Source organism: Haliotis rubra, unplaced genomic scaffold, assembly GCF_003918875.1.
Source record: "Haliotis rubra isolate DU_JTF1 unplaced genomic scaffold, ASM391887v1 Scf13, whole genome shotgun sequence".
NCBI lineage: Eukaryota > Metazoa > Mollusca > Gastropoda > Lepetellida > Haliotidae > Haliotis > Haliotis rubra.
This window is the reverse complement of record NW_025765225.1, coordinates 2,354,593-2,380,812: the sequence shown is the minus strand read 5'-3', so window position 1 is coordinate 2,380,812 and position 26,220 is coordinate 2,354,593. Positions and strand designations below refer to the sequence as shown.

Sequence of the window (26,220 nt, the reverse complement as noted above, 5' to 3'; positions counted from 1 at the left end):
TCGGTGTATCACGTGACATCTTGGCGGTTTCAAATGTGGTTGATGCTGGCAAAATAATATTAGAAAAGGTATAGTATTTTCTCCTCTCATGTTATTAGCGAAAAAGACGATGATATGCTATCTTAGTATTCTTGTGTTATTGTTCCAGATGAAAGTGGACATTGTATTTTTGTTCTGTTCATGTCAGATGATGCTTCATACTGGACCGTGATTATGCATCATGAATATTTCACGCCATATAGACTAAATGTGAAATTATTTATCACATCAATCACCAGGCTATGTTTTAGTATTCATCCGATTTCAAGAGTATCGAATATATCTTTGTCTAATGTCCAATGACTTGGCCATGAGTGTAGACAATGGTCGAATGTTGTGACTTGAGCTCCAAAAGTGAGATTGTCAAACTGTCACCTACCAGTTTGGTCACAAAATTGAAACAAATCAGCTGCAAACACGAGTCAAACTTTCGATTTCGGTGTGCTGTGTGAGATTTGCATGTATGTTATGGCACATATTGCCCCCAAACAGAAAAAAGATATCCATATAATCTGAAACACACATGTACTGTAGTGTTACAATGGATCTAAGCAAGATCTAGGTGTCCCATCATTTATTTTACATTCTGTCATGTGATCAGAGGTGCTACCCATGTTTGATTGGGTAAATACTATGATCAAATTGTCCTGCGAGTCATCCCCACATTTATACTCACAGTGGATCTAAAAAATGGATCGAATGATCACATGACTTGGTTGATGCATTTCATCATATACCAGTTCATAGATAGATAATTATGATGTCTTCTTTGAGTGGCATTTTAGAAGTTGGGAAGTACAATATAGAACAAACTTTATGGATAACAACAACTTATGATGTCAATTACTGAATTGCCTCTTCCATTCCAAAGCCCATTTCTGGCGTCCCCTGCTGTGATGTTGCTGGAATATTGCTAAAAGCGACGTAAAACCAAAACTCAGTCAGTCAGTCAGTCTTCCATTCCAGACTCATTTATTTACCAACCGACATCATAAAGCATGAAAGAACTAACAAATTCCTGCAAGTGTATATTGCTGTTGCCCTAAGCGATTGTTGTCTGTCCGGCTATAGCTCAGTCTTCCATGTCACAATTGCAGTTTAACACAGTGTTTTTGACAATTTCCTCATTTGAAGGACTGCATACGTTACATATTATTATTTATTCTATTTCACATTAACTATAATGTCATTACAAAAACTGGTGTAAACAAAAATCAAGGTTAACTGTCTTTATGACTCACACATCAGAAAGCTGAAATTTTATGGTTACTCAGTAACAGAATGAATGCATAACCCTTTTAAACCATTGCGTTAAAGAATGGGCAATGGTTTCTGTGAAGTTTTATTTCTGTCAGAAATGATTGTAATAAACCCTCAATGCATTTATATGTCCTTTGATTATATTTATATCAATTTGACTTTTGTCATGATTATTTGGTAAAACCAAATCATATCATTAACAGAAAGTTAACTAATTGTAAGAACTGTTACATTCCTTAAATCAACTGCATGGCCAGTTTGTTCATGTTTAATTCAGAAAACATGTAATCATCTGATAAAACTCAGTTACAATAAATCTGTAATTAATAATAGGTCCACAGGAAATATCAAAAACAGAACAGAGATAAGCTCTGATTATCAAAGATGCAACTACACAGCTCCAATACTTCTTTTCTCGGAGGGTTTTCCTACACCAATACTTAAACTTGTCATAGATCAAGTGCTGAAACTTGAAACAACTGAAACTTCATCTCAGTTAAGAGGTTCACAGATTGAGTATTGGGGTCGCGTGCTAATCTGAAGTACGGTAATCCGATGTTTTCGTAGCAATTCGCTTTCGCTGCACTTCTAGCATAACTTTGGTTTTCGCTTTACCGGGAATAGGGAATATTGAAATTTCGCTTTCCCGGGCCGACACCCCCTATATAGCTATCATTCTCCCAGTTCATCTTTAACTATGACCTGTACTGATAAATGTTGTCAAGATGTTTGATTTCAGATTTGTGAAAATTAAACTTTGCTCTTTTGATTTCAGATGTCTCACTTAAACATGACATATCCCAAGAAGAAGAGAAAGAGATCTGTTCCTGGCAATCTTCCTGAGTGTGAGTCACTGTATTAAGAAATGTCGTCATTCGTGCTATTACTAATCATGCTAATTAAGCAGTACATTATAGTGTTTGTATGTGGTTGTAGAATATTCAAGATATAATAATTAAGCAAAGTTATGAGGGCTGATCTTTAATACCTCATGAAGAGAAAACCTCATTTATGATCAGTTTTTCAACGCTTCTGTTTCAGTGCCACAGAATACTTGTGTTTTTTGTCGATCAAGTGAGGACTGTGAAGAGGATTATGGGAAGGTCATTAAAAAATGTGGTTTCACAGTCCACTATTTCTGCATGGTAAGTTATTTGTCACCTAAAACTTGCAAGAGGTAATAGAGTGAGTGAATTTAGTAATACTCAGCAATATTCCAGCTATATGGTGACGGTCTGTAAATAATCGAGTCTGGTCTAGACAATCCAGTGATCAACAGCACGAGCATCGATCACCACATTTGGGATATGATGACATGTGTCAACCAAGTCAGTGGGCCTGACCACCCAGTCCCCTTAGTCACCTCTTACTGACAAGCATGGGTTACTGAAGATCAGTTCTAACCCGGATCTTCACTGGTCAGGTAATATAGTGAATATATTTACTACATTCAGGTATAAGTGTTACCAAGATAGTCACCTAGGTGTCAATGTTATTTTCATGGTAACCATCCAAGAAATTCGATTCGCAATATGAAATCAGTGTTAAGTTTTATATGTTAAGTTTATGGATGAAGTATTATTGGGATCTACTTTTTAAATAATTAAAGTCATTGAGAGTTTGGAAGGGTTTTGTACAGATGTATCTTCCTTGTTACTTTCTTCTTCGTGCTTTTGTTTGGTTGTTTTTGGTCATGGGTTTGTCACAATCCTGACCTTTAGCTTGTAAGTACAATACCCTTGCTTGAGAGTTTCACATAGACATTAAGATTTCCTGCTTCACTGATGTAAAGACTTTGTGACCTATCGGTAAACACTTTTGAGAGTGGTATTCCTGTACATTGCAGCTGTTTGCCAGTGGTCTCAGCCAGAGCGGCAAGACAGAAACACAAGGAATCTTTGGCTTCATGCCTGGAGACATCAGACGGGAGCTCAAGAGAGGCAATAGACTGGTAAGAGATCCCAGTAGTCACGTTCATGTAGGGGGGCTGAAGAAGATACTTCTTTCGCAAAGAAAGTATTAAACTTCAGGAATGAACATCTTTGTCCAGCATCAAACTTTGGAATTTGTCCTTTGTCAGTTGACTAATGATAGGTTGTATTTATTATGTTAGTTATGATGTTTTTTTTTTTTTTTCGGCATTATTCCAAATGAGAAATCTAAAAACAGTGTGATCAGCTAATCCTAACTGATACTGAAGTTCCTTCTTCACATAGCGCTGTACCTACTGCAAAGAGAGGGGGGCAACTATCGGCTGCGTGGTCACGTCATGTCGCAAGGCTTTCCACCTCACATGTGGCCGGAAGAAGGGATCACTGCATCAGTTCTATGACTCATTCAGGTAGGAACATGTCACCTTTGAAACCCTGGTAACTTCTACATGTTGTCCCTCAATTTTTCATTTACAGCGGGGCGGTGGGATAGCCTAGTGGTTAAAGCGTTGGCTCGTCACGCTGAAGACCCGAGTACAATGTGTGAAGCCCATTTTTGGTGTCCCCTGCCATGATATTGATGGAATATTACTAAAAGCTGCTGAAGCCCACCTACCCAGTCCTACCCAGAGTACAGATATGCCGTAAGTGATATTTATGTGAATAATCTCTATTCAATAAAAGCACATTTGAATTTTGGTAAATACTCAATAAATGTGATCTTACATGCATTAAAAATGTCAAATCTTACCTCACTCACTCACTCACTCACTCACTATTTAGGACATGAACTTGACACTTTCTTATGGTTTCTCTGCCAAATATAAATAACAAACACTAGCATTTCATCTTGCAAGATTTGAAGTAGACAATCTATTTCTCAGAGGAAAATTGAGATATCATAACTCAATGACCCAAAGCGTTATCTATCCCTACCTACCTACCCTACGCTTCACTCACTCACTCAGCACTCACTCGGCCATAAGTCAAGTTCATATAGATCTATTTCTGTTGGATATCCAGGCCTTATTATCCCCGCCAGCGTTTTAGCCAAGGCGGGGATATAGTATATTAGGGTCGATGCGATGCGAATGAATTGGAATATCTTAAGAACCGTTTTCATATTTGGTACCTAGGTTCATCACACTATTAGAAAGGTCCAAGTCAGGTTTGGTGACCTTGACCTTCATTTCAAGGTCACAAGGGGACTTTCACATTTTACCTGCATGTTAAGCTATCTCAAGAACTGTTCTCTGGATTGTCTTCATATTCAATACCAAGCTTTATCTAGGGAAGGCGCAGGGCCCAGTCGATTTTGGTGACCTTCACATAATTTTCAAGGTCATGGCAACACTTTGAAGATTTCAGCATGTTAACCTGCATGTTAAGCTATGTTAACCTGCATTTTAAGCTATCTCAAGAACCTTCACTTAATTTCAAGGTCTGGATTTTCTTCAACCTACATAATTTCTCAGAATACCCAAGAACCATAAGCATTTTGAAACCAAGCTTCATCCAGGAAGGCGCAGGGCTCAGTCGATTTTGGTGACCTTCACTTAATTTTCAAGGTCACAGAGACACTTTGAAGATTTCAGCATGTTAAATTGCTTGTTAAGATAGTCAGCAAGATATCGCAAAAAATATTCAGTGGATTTTCTTCATATTTGACACCAAGCTTCATCTAGGGAACATTTCTGGTGTCCCCATCCGTGATATTGCTGGAATATTGCTAAAAGTGGCGTAAAACTAAACTCAGTCAGTCAGTCATCTAGGGAAGGCCCAGGGCCCAGTAAATTTTGGTGAATTTCACATAATATTTAGGGTCACGAGGACACTATGAAGATTTTAGAATGTTAACCTGAATTGTCAGCAAGATATTTTAAGAACGGTTCACTGGATTTTCTTCATACACTTTCAAGACCTCCCTTGAATGTTTTTCAATAAGCAATTTCTTTAGTACTAGCTTTGCATATTTCATACACTATGACATTCATGTCAAGGTCAAAGTCAGTCTTGAAAATATTTGTGTGTTTGAACAACTAAAGAGCAAGCTAATGTTTTTGTTGACATTTAACTTCATCTTAAACTTTCATTACTTTATAAGTTTGATTTGATAATTTGCAGCGGGGGATTATGTTACCTTAGTGACAATGCTTGTTTCTAAGGGGTTTGACTTTAATTTGCTATTGTCATTTGCATCACTTCACTTTGGCAACAGATTGCCTTAGACTTTGCTGAGATTCCCAATACATGACAGTTTAAGTGACGCTTGAGAACACAGATGGCTATTGCAAAGAGAGAAAATCGCATTTCATTATGGGTGGGATAGCCTAATGGTTAAATGGTCATACCAGAGATCAGCGTTCAGTTCCTCTCAAGGTACAGTGTGTCCCCCATCGTGATATTTCTGGAATACTGCTATGAATGGCCCCAAAAAACACGTTCGTGCTCAGGAGGAACTTCTTGTAAATAAGTGGCTTGAAAACAGGTTAGCTGTTTCTTATTGTTTTGACGTAATTTATCAGTTCAGATGATGAAATTTGTTAACATCATAAAAACTGGATTAAGTTTTAAGAAACGGATTCTCACATATTAACCTGTTGATTGTATATGCTGTTCATGTGTGGTAATGTTTCTGTAGGTCCTACTGTCCTGATCACCGGCCACGTCAGACTGTACAGATCAGTGACCGCCTGGCGTTTGTAGGGACAGCTAACACTGTGTGCAGTATCTGTATGTATGCCGTGGTAGCCCGCTCCTCACACGAGACCATGAGGGCACCATGCTGCAAGAACTCCTGGTTCCATCGCTCATGCATACAGGTAAGGGGAATTCTCTGGATCTGAGTAGTCTCATGCAGAGGTAGTAATCATAATAACAGTTTAAATTGATGATTCAGTATTAGCATTGTCTGTGTGCATAGTATGTCATTTTCAATTTATGAAAACAGTCCATTTTAGTTAAGACTAAAAGTTAACTTACTATAATGTCATCAGTCATCGTATCCCATTTGCCTAGATCAATGCTCATGCTGTTGATTCAGAAACGGTGTTCTATTGGACTTAAATCCGGGCTGAGTGCAGGCCATTGTAGGGTTTGGATGCTATGTTGTCTTAGGAAGTCCAGTGTTGCTCTGGCAGTGTGGTCACGAGCGTTGTCTTGCTGCAAGATGTGATTTCTGTGATTTTATCCCATTTGCCTAGATCAGTGCTCATGCTGTTGATCACTGGTTTGTCTGGTCTAGACTTCATTATTTACAAACTGTTGCCATAAAGCTGGAATACTGCTGAGTGCAGCGTTAAACAACAAACAATTTAGCAGGAGAGGGGGAACTAAATTACTGTTGCCTGTACTGAGTCCAGACTTGTTACCCATCGAACATGTCTGGTGTATCCTTGTGTACATGTGTATCACCACCAACCCCCGATCACTCTCAACGATCTTGGTTCTACCCTGCAGGCATTCTCTTCCCACAGAGGTTACTCCTGTCATATCTTCCTACGTAACCTCTGTTCTAATACGGCCATATTTCCCGGTTCTCGTAAAATCCCCTAGCGGCAAAAGATCGCAACACAAATTATCTCCCTTCTTTCTATCCAATCAGAACACCTGTTACATCGACTTAGATTCAACTTGACTAACACAAGCAAATGTGGGGCCACAAATATCCCCCATCTGCCGGGGACTTGTGTTGATGTTACACACAAGACGTTTAATGGCTAGCTTGTCCGTTGTCAACGAGGGCGATGGAGACGCCACTGATACGCCATAACATAACTGAGTTCTGTCTAGAAGAAACGTTTGCGCATCGCGCAGGGGAAGAAGTTTAGTTTTCTCGAAGCATACGGAAATTACCGAGGCCTTGCGAATGATCACTTTTGAAACAACATTGCTGATTGCACAACTAAATCTGATTGTCTCCAATCACGGTCTTGAACACTCACACCATGAAAGGGCCGTATTAGAACAGAGGTTACGTAGGAAGATATGACAGGAGTAACCTCTGTGGGAAGAGAATGCCCTGCAGGAAGAATGGGATGGAATAAATCCAATAGACACTGGACATTTGATAAGGAGTATTAGCCTCATGAAATCAATGATTGTCTTAAGAATAGAGGCGTTTTCATGAAATATTTATAAGTTTGACTTTTCATGGTAAATGACATGATGGACAGTATGTATGGTCATCCGATGTTCAACAGGGAATGCAAATTCCCGTCAGGTGTTAACACTGGTAAACTATCTCCTTAAAGATAAAAATATCAATATCAATAGTTGTGACACCTTTTTGTTGATTATCTCCTCCTCTTTAATAGTTCAGGGCTCTCGGGTAGCCTAGTGGTTACAACGTTTGCTCGTCACACCGAAGGCTCGGGTTCGATTCCCCACATGGGTGAAGTGTGTGAAGCCCATTCTGGTGTCCCCCGCTGTGATATAGCTGGAATATTGCTAAAAGCGGCGTAAAACCATACTTATTCTTTAATAGTTCATGATGTGTTTTAGAGGAGGTCCATAACATTATTATTATTATCATTATGATTATTGCTGTATTATTATGAAGGCTGTAACGATTCACTCGCATATTCGCTGAATCTAACCGTAGCCCTTCATGAATTCAATTCGTTATTCGTGGTCACCAGAACCGAATATTTACGATTTTTTTAAGGGAGCATGTTTCACTTGAACCCTTAGGTCCTTTCCAAAGTGAGATATGCAAGAATGGAACATGTACTAGCATTGCAGTAGTGCAAGTCATGTTAGTTTGCCAAGACTGCACATGGTACTGTCGACTATAACTATTACATACCAAATTTGAGTGTCATGAGATCACTGGTTATTGCTGTGACAAATCAAAACTGTCAATATGGGCGTTCCATAAAGTGCATCAATCACTTAACTACAATATTGTGTTCGTGAATAATTATTCGTATTCATTACCAAAAAAAATGATGCGTTATCATATTCGCCACATAGTGTATTCGTTGCAGCCCTAAATATTATGATCATCCTGGCCTCACAGGATGGAGCAGGATTGTGTGAGGGATGTCGGTATGTCCTCTTCACTATCACTGATTCATGTTTCAGAGATATGCAATGTCTGCGGGCCTGTATTTCTTCAAATGTCCTCTGTGCAACAGCAAAGATTTGTTCCAGTCTGAGATGCTGCACTGTGGAATATACATCCCTGACCAGTAGGTGTTTCTATTGAACATTTAGACCTATATGTTGTATGTTTAATAATTGCATGTATGGTGGTATAGTCTAGGTAGACTTTGTGGCTGTCCAGTATGGAGTGTTTGGACCTTGTCATTAAGGATCACCTCCATGGCCTAGTGGACAGTCTCTGCCTAAAGAGCTGTAGGTCCTTGGTTTGATCCCAATGCAAAGTCATACTGAAAGATGTGAATCGCCTGGTGCTTGGTTTCAAAGTCTGTAAAACGTGTGTGTATTGGGAAGGGGGATGATATCCAACGAGTTCAGAACTCATTTCTGAATATTGGTGTGTCAAAACTAAATTTTGTTTCAAAGCAAATAGCCATGTCTTATATTTAAGAACTAGCTTTATCATTGCCATATTTTGCTGTGATATTCTCCTTGCATACATAGAATCTGTCCACTGATGTAAGCATTTTATCAATAGAATGTATATAAATATGAAATAGAATTTAAAAATAGTTAACAGCGTAAATGGGGATTAAAATTAACGTTCATGATTTTGCTTGCAGAGATGCTTCATGGGAGCGAGAGCCAAATGCCTACCAGGATCTGTACGAGAGATATTCTCACTGTGATGCCGCCAATTGCAAGTGTCTGCAAGGCCGAGATTATGACCAAGACGGCACGTACGTTGATGACATCAGACTTTACACTGGTCATCTGAGAGCATGGCATCTCAGCATTTTGTTGGATTCTCGTACTAATGTCATAATATTCCTGAGTGCAAACAAGCAAAGCAAAAACTCATGTCTAATGAGTATTATCACCAAGTTTTGCGCAGTTTCAGATATAAGAGATTCCCAATATATCACTTTACCATGCATCTTTTTGTCCCCCGCCGCAACGCGGAACGGGGGACTATGTATTCAGCGGCGTCCGTACATACGTACGTCCCGATTCTTGTTAACGCGATATCTCATGAACTGTTGTACCCAATGTCTTCAAATTTGATGACAGCATACATTGGGGGATTATGCAGACACCAGTTGATTTTGGGTGATCTTGACCTTATCTTCAAGGTCAACACAACACTTTTCACACTTTTTTACTCTTGTTAACACGATATCTCATGGACTGTTGTACCCAATGTCTTCAAATTTGGTGACAGTTTACATTGGGGTATTACGCAGACACCACTTTATTTGGGTGACCTCATCTTCAAGGTCACCACGATACTTTGACCGCTTTTTAAAGGCGATATCTCATAAAACATTGCACTCAGTGTTTTCAAGTATGTTGACAGCCTACGTTGGGTGATTATGCAGACACCAGTCATTTCAGGCATCTTGTATGTGACCCAAAAATAAAAAGTAGTAAATATGGATACTCCATTCTTTAGCGGCGGGGGACATTGCCATATCAGTGGCAAACACTTGTTATTACATTGGATTGGAGTTTTGTGAAAGCCACACCACAGTATAAGACACGTTTATAACACTTTTATTATAACTTTGAATGAGGTTTTGCTGTACTGATGTGCTTGTTTTCCTGGATACAGGAAGTGGGAGATCATAGTGTGTGAGTACTGTGGCTCGAAGGGCAGCCATGCTGCTTGTCAGGGCCTGGTACTTATACGCAAGGACTACGCCTGTGAAGAGTGTGCAGAGATTGAGAAGAAAAGTAAGTTTCACATGTCCACGGATCTGATTAGGGAATGTCTTTCATCTGCTTTTCATTTGTCAGAATTATGGCGAAGGTAATTAATCTCTAAATGTCAAAACGTTACGAGAGACCTTTTATCATGCATGAAAACACAAAGTCAGAAGTTAAAAGTAAGGGGCATATATATTTTTTATGCATACATACATACATACATACATACATACATACATACATACATACATACATACATACATACATACATACATACATACATACATACATACATACATACATACATACATACATACATACATACAATTTTTATACGTTTATATGTATAGACATTATATCTTCCTCTCTGTTTTGATCACAGGAGGTAAAAAATGTGGAAAGAAGAGCCCACCTCGTGTACGGAACAGAACACAAGCTGAACTTCAACACCTTCTAGAAGCGAGGGTCGCAGAACTTGTCACACAAAAATCCAACCAAGATACAACCGATTCTAGACAAACAACTCCTAAATCTAAAGGCAGCCCAGCCACGCTGGGTCCTCTAAGGTCAGTGCGTCGATCGAGGGGAGATGGAAGTGGAGATGTTGTAGTCATGCAGCATGAAGGGACAGATGCCGAGGTTGATGTGGAAGGTACTGGGAGTGACGACGAGGCCTCCCCTTCCGAAACTCCTGCCATGAAGAAAAGGCGATTGAGTTTGCAACGATCATCCCGATCCCAAACTAAGAAAATGGGAAGCACAGTGAGCAGTGGTTCACATTCATCAAGTATTCGTACTGCAAGGTCAAAAAAGTACTCCAATTATGTAACTCTGTCGACAGTGACAGACAAGGATGTGAGGAAGTGGGGTACAAGACAAACAGAATCAACTAACTCTGCATCCATACTCAATTTTATGGATGATAGTGACGACATGTCGCAGACATCTGACACTGACAGTGAAATGTGTGCAGTGGATGAGGTGCTCGAGGATTCCACAAAGAAGACAGTGACCATCAAATGGAAAGGGAAGAAGATCAAAATCTATAAAGAAGTGGAGAAGGATGATAGTGAGGATATTTCCAAATGGAGTCTTCATCTCGAGGTTGGGGACTCCGATGATCTTCAGCCTTCCACCTCCGGGACACCACCTCCAGACCGGGAGAAGGTCCAGGAGGAGTCACCACCTCAACTTGTTCCAATAGATGACGAAATAACAATCAGATGCACGCCCCCAACTAGACCATACATGCTGAATATGAGACAGCAGATGGACAAAATCAAGGGACAAGATGTGAAACTGGAGGAAGCTCCACCTGTTTTGTTTCCAGTTTGGGAAGAGGATTCTCAGAGAGGCGACAGTCGAATTACACGCAGCATGTCTGTCGAAAGCAAAAATAGTCACTGCCAAGATTTTCTTGACTCTAAAGAGATCATGTCCCATGATACAATCACACCTAGACATTCAAGAAGGTCACTAGAATGTGCTTTCACTTCTCAAGATAATCGATCTGAGTCACCTTGTTTGGTGGGAAGAAAAAAACATGATTTTGATGCTGAGAGTATTTCATCAACAGCCAACTCAGTTATCTGCTTGTCCTCCAATGTGAGTGAAACTGGTGAGAATGAAAGTGACTGCCTCATAGTGGAACCTGTGTATGTGACCGAGAACCAACGAAATGTTTCAGACGGTAAGGTGTCCTACTCGGCACAGATTGCCGTGGGGAGTCCATTCAAGGATAAAGAATACCCCGAGACTGTACCCTACCGCCAGATTACATCCGGGCATGGCAATGTAGGTGTGGTGATAGACTTGACCGACAGTCCGTCTGAGACTTGGCTCGGCTTTTCTGATACTGATACCTCATCCAGACCAAACAGGTCGTCATATTCATAGTCAGGAGCTGTTAGTAACATTCATAAGTTCAACTGTTTGATGATCATGATCATTACAATCATATGCATACCAATAACATGCTTCAAGGACAGCCAAGTCTTTGTTTGGCTCTTGGACAGCAAGAATTTCTGCTTACTTTCCAGGGCTACAACAGAGGCCCTGACTCAAATTTGCAGGAAACAATTATAACGAAGTAAGATCTTTTGGTTCTCATACACAAGTCATTTAGATTATTTCTAATTTGCAGTAAGACCAACAAGGAAATCCTGAACCTCGGGTACCCCGGTTGTTGTGGATTAAAAGTCAAGAATTTGTAATCTGAGAGCCACTCTATATATTTTTTAAATGGTAATGTGGTTATAACGCATAAGTATGAAAATATACTTACTTGCCAGCAAGTCAGTTATATTATCAATGTAACCATGGAAACTATGTTGACCTGTAGCAGACAGACCGCTTTGATTTTTTTTAACCCGATGGTACTGGTGGTTACATGTATTTTCAAGTTGCAATAAGCAGATTGTCCACAAAAATGGCTAGTGTGACATTTGCAATTTACTCTTGATTCCAATGACCCAAGATATACATAACTTTCTAACTTGCATTGAGAGATTGACTACATACACAAAGTCAATCATTGTTTGCATTTTGATACAAAGGCAAAATATATTGTTCGTGCATCTTTAAACAGGGGTGTTCGGGAGAAGTGGGGGAGCCTCACCAGGTGCTAATACTATACACTGATGACAGCTAGAGATTAAATGGTAATTACAAGCTCTGTGCTTGCTTGTGAATTCGGCTGATTTGTAAAGACCATGAAACTGGTAATCTAGACTTGCCACATATTCCAGACTGGCATGGTCTGTATTGAGTATGTTTTTGTCAGGGTTAGTATGAATCTCCTTAAAGTCACACGTGAGGACTACAAAATACTGCTTCTGTATTGATAAAGAAAGATTTAAATAGTTTTACTTGATTGCTTTGTGTGAATTTAATAATAAAACATTTATCTGAATTTATATATATATATATCCCTTGGACAAAATTTCTTTTAACAAGTAATCCCAGTGCAGGGTGAAACTGGTGTATTATGTGCAGATATACCCATGATAGGTTTATAGAGGTTTGACCACTCATTCTTGGAGCAGAGTTTAACTGATTAAAAGTACATTTATTAGAACAGTATTGAAATGCTCAATTGCCCTACAATAGCTGATTATTTTCCCATTGTCTCCTGATTTGTTAAGATGACGTTCCAAGAAAGAAATACAGATATTCACAATATTTGTTTTCAGTGTCTTTTACATTACAATGCTGCTTATGTTTCTCACATAACTCAGTGTTCAGTCCGTGTGACATGACTGTTGGCTTTGAACCTCTATTCAGCCACTGTATAGTTTACTTTCATCCATGTAGTTCTGTGTACAGTCACTATATTTATTATTCAGAAATGGCTTGAGTATTTGTAGCCCTCATGGAAGTAATATAGAATGTTTCTTAAGCTGATGTGTACTAAATTCTCTGTATTCTGTATTCAATGTTCTTATGCATATCATACCAACATCTGTACAATGACATCTGTTAACCAAGTCAGCAAGCCTGACCACCCGATCCTTTTAGTCGCCTCTTACGACAAGCATGGGTTACTGAAGATCAATTCTGGCCCGGATCTTCACTGGTCTCACAGATAACAAGTGTAGAAGGGGAATAGATTTGCCTAGTAATTATTATAAAAAATGCTTAAATTTCAATGACATTTACACTAAGTTTGTTCACAACTACTCGATCTCTGAACATAATTGGGCTCCTTTGGAGTTTTCATATACATCCTCCATTGTCAATTTTCTAGATGCCGTTCGTGCTTATCGTGAAACTGGTAGTGTTAATATCTGGAAATTTGTGTGAGCTGCAGAGTGTTTTTGTTGTATTTTTATTATAGCTGAGGAACAAACCATCCTTTTCGAATGGAAATATAGGCTTATTGGCCCACAAGATATACATAATATAAGATTTGAGCAAAACTTTCAGAAATTGTTATGCAAGGTTATGAGACATGTTCATATGAATGAGAGCTGCTGCGACCACTACATGCATTGGTAAAATGTACAATTTTCTATTTAAGGTGTTTTCATAAAGTGTTTTTTCAAATGTTCGAACGAGTCTTTGACCTGAGTTGATGTTTATAGATGTACATGAAAACACTCAACTTGTACAAGAATCTTGGGTCACAGACTTGCATCCTTTGATTATCATTTGAATGTCTAAAAATAATCCCTACCTTTTCTACTCATTGTAACCGTATTTCTGTATTTCACCATGTCCACTTGGAAAAAATTACATTCATGAGAAAGAATAAAAGCTACTGTCAGCTATTTGAACAAATGCGGTATGATTATATACCCGAAGACCCAGGTTCAATTCCCCACATGGGCACAATATGTGAAGCCCGTTTCTTCTTAAAGTGGCATAAAACTGAACTCACTCATTCACTTCCGTTCAGAGCAAGTTAAGTATCGTGAATATTATAGGTTTTTACCAGGAATATATGGTTCATTTGATTTATTCTTGGAATAAAACTGAATGTTTCATTTTCTTTGAATTCCTTGGTGTTAAATATACTTTTGTTTCTTTGTACTGAGATTTTTTATTATCATTATTTTTAAAGAACAGTGTGATTTCAATAAAATCATAACATTGTTCTTATTTGACCTTTTATCGGTTAATCAAGTAAATGAACTCGGTCTGTTTGAACCAAGAGATGTTTACATTTTACCTACAGTTGGTTGTTCTCTTTATTGGTATATTTCAGTGGCTAGACAGTAGCAGATTGGTTAATGTAATTGTTTCCTTCAATCAGTGTTATGTTATGCGTAAAACTTACGTTAAAGCCCAGGTCTGTTCAGGTTTTTGCACATATAGGATGTATTTAGCATCCAGTTAACACCCTGAGCTACTAGATGAGGTTCTTGTGGAGTTGAGATAACACAGATATCCATTCTGATGTGACTGTAATGAAACACCACAGGGGCCCGAGACATGTCATAGTTGTAACATCACAATTCATGTTGACTGCTTGTCACAATTCATTATGACAGTAATTGCAGACCTTTGTTAACTGTTTGAAGAATAGATGCTGTTGGGTAAGGGACCGTTTATAATTTATGGCTAGAGAGGGGTGATGATGATTTTGAGGGGGTGGGGGTCACCCATTTTGTTCTAGGGAGGTGGGGGGTCATCAATTTGGTACACGTTTCTAGGGGGGGTCAGCAATTTGGTACATAATAAAAAATATTTTAAATTATGCTTAAAGCTTAAAAATATTGGAAGGGGGTCATTGATTTTGTACGTGACATGCAGGGGGTGTCACTTACTTTGTACATAAATTTGGGGGGGGAATTCACATTGTACATGCTTCTCCATAAAAATCATCATCACACACCCCTGGCCATAAATTATGAACGGTCCCTAAGACTGCAAATTCATTTGTTCAATGATGTATTTCTGTGATACACAGTATTGCATTTTTAACAATTTTGTTGTGTAAAAACTTTATTGTTTCAAGACAGGCAGTTTGCTCCATGAAATGGCAAGGTGCCGTGTGTGTGATTCAGCTGACAATGTAACATTGTTCATTCTGTAAGATGTGGAATAAAAATGTGTACAATGTCGGTACAGTTCATGCATGTGTATGGTCATGAAGATCTGAGCACGTTTATCCCCAGCAGGAGAGAACAGTTGGAATTGCACATAATGATGGTGTATATACTTGTGAGAAGGTTAAATAATTTATATGCAGCAAAGCTCAGCTGTAGTAATTGAGAAACACAATAAGAACAGTTGACATTGGTGAAAATTGTGACATCATGGCAGTATCATGATCACACAAGATTTGTACATTGGCATGTTGATATTTCAGTGTGCAGATGCAAAACTTTCACCTGCAAAGCACATCTTGAAGCAAATTGCTGCATTGCAAAATGAATCTTATAGTTGCCCCAGTCTGCTATATCTTGAGGAACACAAGTATGCTGTAAAACATGTTTCTGATAATGCAAAAGTTGACATACACAAGTTTCCTCTATTATGTTTAGAACTAAATGCCATTCAAAGATTTGATAAGTATTGGCAACAAACATCCTGTGCTAGAACGTTTGTAAAAACAGATGTCATTAATGATTTTGACTGTGTGGTTAATTATTTCAGTTATTCTCTATGATTGTGCTTAATGTTTAGTTGCGATTTACTTGATTTCTGTGAATCTAAGTGCTACAACTGTAACCGGTCACAAGTTGGTTAGAAATCATCTACAAGTAGCTCATCTCCAGGCTTGACTGACATGTTGTGCCATATTGTCATATTGCTGACAGACGTCCATGGTATACACAACTTCAACCCTGAGGTAATTGTTGCTGTTCATGTGTCATGTTAACAGATGAGTCTTGATTCTCTTCACACTGTTTTCATAGGCTTCAAACCAAATAAAACCAGAGACATCATGTACAACTTAGTGGCTTGGTCATTAGGTCAGGTGGCTTCAGGTAAATCCCACATCATATTCAAAGAAGCAAGGGTCACTGGACAGTACTGAGAACAATATACTGACACCCTTTGATGTCAAGTTTGCAAGCCATTTAGATGTCAGGACAGCAATGCCCAAGATCACCACGCACAATTATCATTGCTTATTTGCAGCAATACAACATCCATCGAATACCATGTCTAGCAAGGAGGTGCTAAAGGAATGAGACCTTTTTAAATAACCTACATAATATTCTTCCTAGAGCAAATGAATGTTTGTCAAATCATGCCAGTATTATGTATTACTGATTTTTAAAAAACCTCGAAATTTGGCCATCTTGCCCTTGCCATCTTGTAAGGTGTTCCTATTATTTCAAAGTGTGCCCGACTGTTTTTAAGACTATATATTTGTGTATATTTATAACAACGGAGATAAGTTCATGTATTTTTATGAGCAAATTTCATTTAAGTTTTGAACATGTATGGACAATACGGATCTGATGCTGGAGTTGTGTGATGTTGTGAAGTAAACTCTGCACTGAAACATAATGTACTGTTATGACTTGGTGTGAGGCAGAAAATCTGATTGTTGGATGTTTTCTGCAATCTACAAAGCATGGGATACATAGCATGTGCTACAGCAGCTTTGTTTCAGCTGGCCTTTAGTTTTACACACATACCCTAAAAATGATAAAGGCATGACTTTCAGTTGTTAGTACAGGTGCCTGAACCATTATCAGGCAAGATTGAAGGAAGAAAGAAGTCAGACCTGTCTTCCTTCATAGAAGTGTCTGTCACTTTTAGAGACACCTTCATACAATGGACTTGACTGGAAAACCTGTGGGTTTGGAAATGGTCATGGTGCACATGGCTTGACAGGAATGATGTACAACCCAGTTGGTTCATCTCAAAACACACTATATGAAACATACAAAGTCTAAACCCAACTGATCTCACAACACAGAGATTATACCCAATCAACAGAGGAACTTTGATTTAGGTCTGTTTTATTATTTCACTTTTTAGATCCCATTGTGTCAGATGTGGGAGGACACAAAGTAATCGTTACACATCTTTGGAACTCCAAAACTAAAACTGGTCAGCTCAGTCTCTATACTGGATTATTCATGTTAAAACTGTGGCATGGTATCTCAGTGGGGAAAAATCCCCATAAAACTAACAATAGTCCAGTGAGTTAGTATGGTTTTACACCACTTTCAGCAACATCATGGAAGGGGACACCACAAATGGGCTTCACACATTGTACCCATGTGGGGAATCAAACCTAGGCCTTCAGCATGACAAGCAAGCTCTTTAACCACTAGGCTATCCCACCACTCCAACTTTAGTCCAGGCTAGTACAAGCAAAGGCAACAATCTCGAACACCTCACACCCAAAACTACACATTGTGAGTTCCTTATTGCAGATTAATACATCTGTGGCTGCAGTTATTCCAGTTGGTTTTTAACTTTGGTCAATTATCTCTGGATTCATGGATCGGTAATTCTCTTCCCACAGAGGTTACTTGTCATATCTTCCTACGTAAACTCTGTTCTAATACGGCCCTTTCATGGTGTGAGCGTTCAAGACTGGTGATTGGAGGCAATCAGATTTAGTTGTGCAATCAGCGACGTTGTTTCAAAAGTGATCATTCGCAAGGCCTCGGTAATTTCCGTATGCTTCGAGAAAACTAAACCTCGCGCAATGCTCAAACGTTTCTTCTAGACAGAACTCAGTCATGTTATGGCGGATCAGTGGCGTCTCCATCGCCCTCGTTGACAACGGACAAGCTAGCCATTAAACGTCTTGTGTGTAACATCAACACAAGTCCCCAGCAGATGGGGATATTTGTGGCCCCACATTTGCTTGTGTTAGTCAAGTTGAATCTAAGTCGATGTGACACGTGTTCTGATTGGATAGAAAGAAGGGAGATAATTCGTTTTGCCGCTAGGGGATTTTAGGAGAACAGGGAAATATGGCCGTATTAGAACAGAGGTTACGTAGGAAGATATGACAGGAGTAACCTCTGTGGGAAGAGAATGTGGATCGGTATTCTTGGTGGAAATCAACAGTCGACATGATGTCACAAAAAAACAACACTATGAGATAGTCATAATATTCATTCAGGGCATGCTGTTTTCAGTGTCTCTAACACATACTGATAAACATGACTTGTGACCTAATACCTTTCTTGATTCAACACCTTCACAACACAATATAACATGCTGTATTGAGGAAACAATGATCATTAAACACCACTTGGTGAACATGGCTTTCTAAAACAATAATCAAAACATTACCTATGATAAAAGATGAAGGAAACTGAAAGAAGACAAACAATAATTTCAAAATAATGTCATGTTCTGACTTGAATTTAAGTTTGATGTATCACTTAAAAAATTAAAACCATTGCACACTTCAACCATTTATGGTAAATGTAAAATTATAATAAATTTGACAATTATGAGTATTGTGAGAATGAAATATAATGCAATTTGTATTTTAATGTTCCAAGATGAATACAAGCAATGTCCTAAATGCAGTCCCAATTCATGGACAGGGACAAAGTCACAATTCATGGACAAATCAACAAAATAATAATAAAAATGTTACTTAAAACAATGTTTCAGGTAGAATACATCTTTGAAACATGAACAGTGTTTGAGCAACAGATCACAGGCGTACAACTGGCAACAGAATTATATCCAGTCACACTGGACGGAATATTCATAAATAGAGAACTCATTTCTTACAGGAAACGCCATATTTGATATTAAGCACCCAAGGCATACAACCTATCCACTGAGTTTTGACTGAACCAAATTAAGCATATCAAACCTATGACATCACAATAAAATCTTCAGGTGGAGAGGATGTTTTGTGTAAAAGTGAATCAGCCAGGACCATTTGGGGAAATTGTTGCTAAAGTTAGGAAGACATGCATTGGTAAACATCTGTCTGCAGTATCACATTAAAAAAGCAGAGTACTATAGGGACGTAATGCTACAGAACTTTGATTAAATACTTAACAGGACCCATGTTTCAAAATGCTGAAATGCCGAGGTAAATAATTTCATCCTTTGCTTCTTGAAGCTGAGAACAGATATGGCATCAGCAATGTATTTGAAATAACTGTTAACAGAAAAATGATTGATCAATCGCTGCCATGTGATGTGTATGTTGGTAAGTCCATGGAAGAGGTGGTAACCATCACTTGCATCTTTCTGTGTAAAACTTCGGGGACCACAATTTCAGATATTGCTGGCACACGTTTCTAAATGTGATGAGCCAACTGGCACATCTGGGTTAAATCCTGGCTGAAGCACTGGTATTATCTTAAAAGATACCAATGAACCATGGTGCTTAATACTCAAATATGGCAATATATGTTGTAACAATCATTTTACCCTTCCTGAACGCTAGTTCCAGGGAGATATCTACAATACTGGCAGCATAGGTCATCACAGATATTTTGGCAATGTGAATAGATTTCAATGTACAATTAATTCTGTTACCTTAAGCCATATTTTGACAATTCTCACTTTGCGAAACTGAAAATTTCCACTCAAACGAAGTTAAAGAACACCACATTCTTTCATGTTACAAGGCCTTGAAATAGCTATTACTGCAATATGACAGTATTTTGTGTTCTTCAACTTCTCATCAATAGTACATAAATGTAACAAAGAATTCATATATGTCAACTTCAAACATTTCATTTAACATTTCTCGTGTTATCGAGAGCTATCACGGATGTTTCGATAAATCACAACATACTATTACATATTTCAGATATGAAAACAGTAAAATAATTTGTCCCTGAACCCAACAAGTGACACACCTCCTTCACCATAAGAAAGACTGAATTCACTTAGTCATGATTATGGTAAACTAAAAAAACTTCCTGAACAGTGAAAGCTGTAGTGGGACTTCATAATCTTGGCTTCCTTTCTAGTTATCTCTTGTTGTTGCGTACATTGTTCAATCTGGAACAAAGAAGGTATTGATGACATTTAGTTTATTACACATGTAGTGGCCATGAAATTCCTGTGCTGGGATTCGAACCATGGACCTTCTGATCTGAAGTCGGATGCCTTGTCCACATTACCAAAGAGGTTAACCCCCGTTGGATGATGCTATTTTCATCGTAGTGAAGAATGTACAACCATCAAAACTGTAAAACCAGGGGTCTGATCCATAAAGAGTTTGTAGATTTACGAGTTATTGTAACTATATAGTATATTTACAGCTTATGAAAATCATAGTACTATGAACACTTTGTGGATCCCCATAATCAGAGCACTTGTTCAAGAAAATCATACCACTTTTGAGATGGAAGCTTGTCATGTTAGAACTTTATACATGACAATGTTCTAACCTACTGATTCAATATATTTCAATATATTTCAATATTGTTACATGATGAACTTCTAGGGTACTGGTGCAGCAACAGTGGCAAGGACACATTAACCACACTCAGACCACCTACCTGGCCAGACTCTCCACATAGTCAGCTGTGCTCTGAGCAGAGTAGGGCACCTGGTTATTGAGATAGGAGTATTGGCCTCCGTTCCTGTTGCTGTTGTTGTAGCCATAGTTCTGCTGACTGCTGAGGTGCTGGTAGGCCATGCTGTTACCCCCTGTACGGCCCCCACCATTGCCGACATCGTTCTTTGGTACACCCCGTCTTCTACCCCCACCTGCAGATATATTGACATACACAGTTAACTGGCTGGATGATAAACAGCACATGAATGAGGAAAGCATAAAACACTGTCTCAAGTGCTTCCTAAATTCAAGGCAAACCAATGGATATAAGTTGACATCACTATGAAAGCATGTGAAAAATTTAGATTTGAAATCCACAGATTGGTTAAATTTCTCAAGGATTAGTTCATGAAAGCATCACCAAATCTCTGATGTTATTGGCCATGTCATCTCATCAAATTTAGTGAAAACCGTGTACTGACTTCAGCACATTCCAGGTGACATCAAAATATTCAGTGAATTACTGACAACATTTCTAAGTTACAATATAAAGAGACATTATGTGTTTTCTGATTTGCGGATTTGAACAAGTGTTATATGCCAAGATATTTTAGCATTTGATACCGCAGGCCAATGTAGATGATTCCAAATAAAATTTCCAGCCATTAATACTTTAAAAAATATCTGAATATAAAATGGTTATCTCCTAACAGTTTAATGTAGTTGATCAACATTAGAAGTCTGTTCAACAGTAGGGAAGGTGATATCCTCGATAATCTCCAGGATTTACGTGCCTATAAATCTCCACTAGTATGCATTTATGGCTCGGCCCGATAATTGTATTACCTCCCTTTGCTGGATCAGCCTTCTCACAGTAGCCAATCAGATAAGCCGTTACAACCGAGCTTACCTGTTTCAACAAAGATGGTGGCCGCAGATTTAGGGAAATAATCATACAGACAAATACACACAACAATGGTGTTGCCAAGTTGAATTGGTTAGATAAAAGAAGCGAAAGTGAGTTATGATAGAAGCCTTGTGACTGGTACATATAACCTCCCAGGGTATACACCTGGTTGGATAAAAAGCCAGCAAAATGAGGTAATAAAATTATCGCACCACAGATGCATCCAGGACACTAGTGGAGATTTATTGGAACGTATACCCTGGAGATTATCAAGGGTGGGAAGGTCAAGGTATCAGAAGATTTGGCTTCATTGGTTGTCCATCAGGGCCCCGTTTCACAAAGCTCTCATAAGCCTAAGATCTTGTAACTTTTCTCGAAGCATTCCTACTTCCTATACTGTAACATTGACTGACGATAGTCATAACGCTATGAGAGATTTGTGAAATGGGGCCCTGGTTGGTTGTACCCAAACTCTAGTGGATTAGATAAAATTAACTGTGTGAATGTAATGAGGGTGTCCAAGGATGTCAGCTTCAACCCAAGCAGTGTGAGATTAGTGAAAATATCACTACTTATATATGCACAAGATGTTTTGTTTGTTGTTTAATGCCGCACTAGCTATATGGCGGTGGTGTGTAAATAGTTGAGTCTGGAGCAGACAATCCGGTGCTCAGCAGCATGAGCATCATCTACGCAATTGCTATACCATGACACGTGTCAAACAAGTTAGTGAGCCTCACCACCCTAACCCAGATATATGCACAAGAGACATGGGAAGGTAGATCCAGGTAAAAATATAGCTGGACTCCTTTATGTCCTTGACATAATGACTGTGTCATCACTAGTTATGACAACAGATGAATGGGTGTTATAAGAAATAATAGGAAAGAGCCTGGTCAGTGCTGCACTTACCTCTTTGTACATTTGAGTCAGTAGCCTCATCGTAATAAACTGCCCCACTCCACATTGGTGGGGAGGACAACTGGACATTGGTCACTTTCACCGGAACTGAGGTCTTGTACTGACCAATACCAGGAAGCGTTGCCTCCACTGTGGTGGTTGTTGTTGCAGTTGGCTGGAACATCACAAGTTGTGATAGTTAGTATTGTCTATGGAGATAAAGAATCTCCCTAAATACCTCTGTCAAATCTTTTCTGGACTGTATGTAACATTGTATACATGTATTAAAATTTACTACCATCACTTGTCTCCATGTCATCAGTTAGTTAAGACTGGTATGATATAGCATTCCAAAATGATCATGCATGGCATCAGGTGGTTGACCAATATTTATTCAACCACTGTCAACTGGCTGGCCATGGATGCAGATATATGCTCGTGCATGCTGTTTGTCATGTACATCCTATGGCATATATGTTAAAATATGTTCTGAATATTTTTAGGCAGACATGTGACATATCTGTAGATGAAAGTAAACAGTATGTCTTCATGAACATTTTACTTTGATGTCCAAGATATTTTTATGGATTAAACTTCTTTTGAATTTCTCTCCGCGACGTTTGAAATTCAGGTCCCTTCATCTGGTGAAATGCCACTGAAAGACAGTTTCTACTTTGTTAGAGAACATATATTTAGGAATAAATCAATCATTGTGATGAATGTCTACTAAACTTACCTGGAAGTAGACCTGCTGGTCAGCAAAGTACAGCTCAGCCTTTGCACGTTCCTCATCAGAAACCGGGAGACCATCAATAACTACTAGCTGTGGCATGCGGAACACCAGCATTGGTCGGTGCATCAGGCGCCGAGATATCTGTACACAGACAGACATACTGTCAGCTCTTTTAGCAGCTAATGCCAAGATCCAAAAGAAATATATTCAACATTATGAAGCAAACTTCATGTAGCCTTATTGCCACCTGCCACTGCAAAAGATCCTTCAGTGCAAGAAAATACTACTCAGCTGCACATCCTTTGTTGTGCAAGTCCTAAAACTTATACAAGATAACAAGTTAATATGAGACACTTACCACATTGTTAACTATGGAAATCTCCACAAGGTTTGAGAGAGAGTCCAGTTTCTCCAGTTCAGACAAATCCTGAAAGTATAATAATCATAAAGTTATAATGGATACTGGTCACCTTAACACCCAACTCACTATATTAAATCACAACAGTGTTATAGACTCTACTGCTCTTGTATTACTGTATCACCCCCACCGGCATGTCCTACTGTCCTATACACCTATATTCAATTAGATTGTAGATACAGTCTCTGTAGGTTTTACTGATCACCCACCTGCATTCTGGTAGACCCCAGATACTGTCTCTGTAGGTTCTACTGACCACCTACCTGTATTCTGTTAGACCCCAGATACAGTCTCTGTAGGTTCTACTGACCACCCACCTGTATTCTGGAAGACCCCAGATACAGTCTCTGTAGGTTCTACTGACCACCTACCTGTATTCTGGTAGACCCCAGATACAGTCTCTGTAGGTTCTACTGACCACCCACCTGTATTCTGGAAGACCCCAGATACAGTCTCTGTAGGTTCTACTGACCACCAACCTGTATTCTGGTAGACCCCAGATACAGTCTCTGTAGGTTCTACTGACCACCCACCTGTATTCTGGTAGACCCCAGATACAGTCTCTGTAGGTTCTACTGACCACCCACCTGTATTCTGGTAGACCCCAGATACAGTCTCTGTAGGTTCTACTGACCACCCACCTGTATTCTGTTAGACCCTAGATACAGTCTCTGTAGGTTCTACTGACCACCCACCTGTATTCTGGTAGACCCTAGATAGTTGTCTCTGTAGGTTCTACTGACCACCAATACAGTCTCTGTAGGTTCTACTGACCACCCACCTGTATTCTGTGTAGACCCCAGATACAGTCTCTGTAGGTTCTACTGACCACCCACCTGTATTCTGGTAGACCCTAGATACAGTCTCTGTAGGTTCTACTGACCACCCACCTGTATTCTGTTAGACCCTAGATACAGTCTCTGTAGGTTCTACTGACCACCCACCTGTATTCTGGTCCACCAGATGGTAGACCCACCCACCTGTAGATACAGTCTCTGTAGGTTCTACTGACCACCAACTACTGTATTCTGGTAGACCCTGGATACAGTCTCTGTAGGTTCTACTGACCACCCACCTGTATTCTGTTAGACCCTAGATACAGTCTCTGTAGGTTCTACTGACCACCCACCTGTATTCTGTTAGACCCTAGATACAGTCTCTGTAGGTTCTACTGACCACCCACCTGTATTCTGTTAGATACCCTCTGTAGATACAGTCTCCCTGATACAGTCTCTGTTCTACTGACCACCCACCTGTAGACCCTAGATACAGACTACCCACCTGTATTCTGTTAGACCCCAGATACAGTCTCTGTAGGTTCTACTGACCACCCACCTGTATTCTGTTAGACCCTAGATACAGTCTCTGTAGGTTCTCCAGACTGCTGAGGTTGGAGAGGTCACGGACTCTGTTCTCTTCGAGGTGAAGCTCCACTAGATTCCACTGATTGATGAATGCCAACTCAGATACTCCCTTGATTTTGTTTCGATCTAAGACCAGCTCACGTAAATCATGCAAGCCATCCAAACCTTCAACTTTTGTGATTTCATTACCTGTGAAAAGACCCATCAGACTGACAATAAACACACTACCTTTTACTGGTCAAGATGGTCTAACTGTACATCCTGTGAGATTATCTGTATTTTCATCCAAGTGAGAGTGAGTATTTTATCAATGTAGCTCATACACACCACTATCATGGGAAGTTACAGATGAGGAACTCTGGTTAATAATTCTTGTTTCTGGTCAACTAAATGTACAATATTTGATTTTACTAAGCATCCTGCAGCTCCTGAAAGAATTCTATACCAATCTTTCCATAATCTCTATAAGCACCAAAGACAGTATGTCCTTGTGTATTCACAGAAAACAATAACATATAAAGGGTATATAAGTGAATTGTAATTATTTCAGTCCAGTTTGAGTTGCTCAATATGCAGAATTTCTTAGCAGCCAGGGTCTTTAGTACTTTGAATGTGACATGCACCTAAGTGATTAGAATAATGACAATTACACAAAACAGTTCAGTTTGAATTTACATCATCTCGAGACGTCCCTCCTGTTATGTTAAACTTGTCTATTTCTGTACAGTTCAGTTCAGAAATGAAGTAATGCATATCTGAGTCTCACCCTGTAAGAAGAGTGCTTTCAGAGCTGGAAGACGACTAAGCTGGAGGGCTCCCATGTCTTTTATACAATTGTATCTGTGGAAAAACATGAGAAGGTATTAACCAATGTGTCCTCCCTGTTCCAGGCTCATGTCCACACACTGATGAATTACCACCAACTCAGAAAACAAGATGCTCTGAAGGACTTCAG

General features: G+C 39.2%; 2 protein-coding genes across 2 annotated transcripts in view; one reads left to right on the top strand and one right to left on the bottom strand.

Moving 5' to 3' along the window:
• Window positions 1–4: 4 nt before the first annotated feature.
• LOC124267121 lies at window positions 5–14,524 on the top strand. Its single transcript, XM_046701999.1, has 10 exons — window positions 5–68; window positions 2,075–2,144; window positions 2,341–2,444; window positions 3,146–3,250; window positions 3,516–3,640; window positions 5,872–6,052; window positions 8,316–8,422; window positions 8,957–9,073; window positions 9,946–10,067; window positions 10,423–14,524. The coding sequence occupies exons 2-10, from the start codon at window positions 2,075–2,077 to the stop codon at window positions 11,934–11,936; spliced, it is 2,445 nt and encodes an 814-aa protein (XP_046557955.1). The 5' UTR covers window positions 5–68; the 3' UTR covers window positions 11,937–14,524.
• A 4,036-nt stretch (window positions 14,525–18,560) lies between these two features.
• LOC124267120 (leucine-rich repeat-containing protein 9-like) overlaps window positions 18,561–26,220 on the bottom strand; it is a 42,665-nt gene continuing 35,005 nt past the window's right edge. The window contains exons 28-34 of the mRNA XM_046701998.1: window positions 26,032–26,105; window positions 25,237–25,454; window positions 23,842–23,910; window positions 23,487–23,624; window positions 22,763–22,925; window positions 20,945–21,155; window positions 18,561–20,441 (exon numbers count right to left, since the gene is read on the bottom strand). Coding sequence (XP_046557954.1) covers window positions 20,411–20,441; window positions 20,945–21,155; window positions 22,763–22,925; window positions 23,487–23,624; window positions 23,842–23,910; window positions 25,237–25,454; window positions 26,032–26,105 — 904 coding nt within the window. The 3' untranslated portion in view covers window positions 18,561–20,410. The remainder of the gene's footprint in view (window positions 20,442–20,944; window positions 21,156–22,762; window positions 22,926–23,486; window positions 23,625–23,841; window positions 23,911–25,236; window positions 25,455–26,031; window positions 26,106–26,220) is intronic.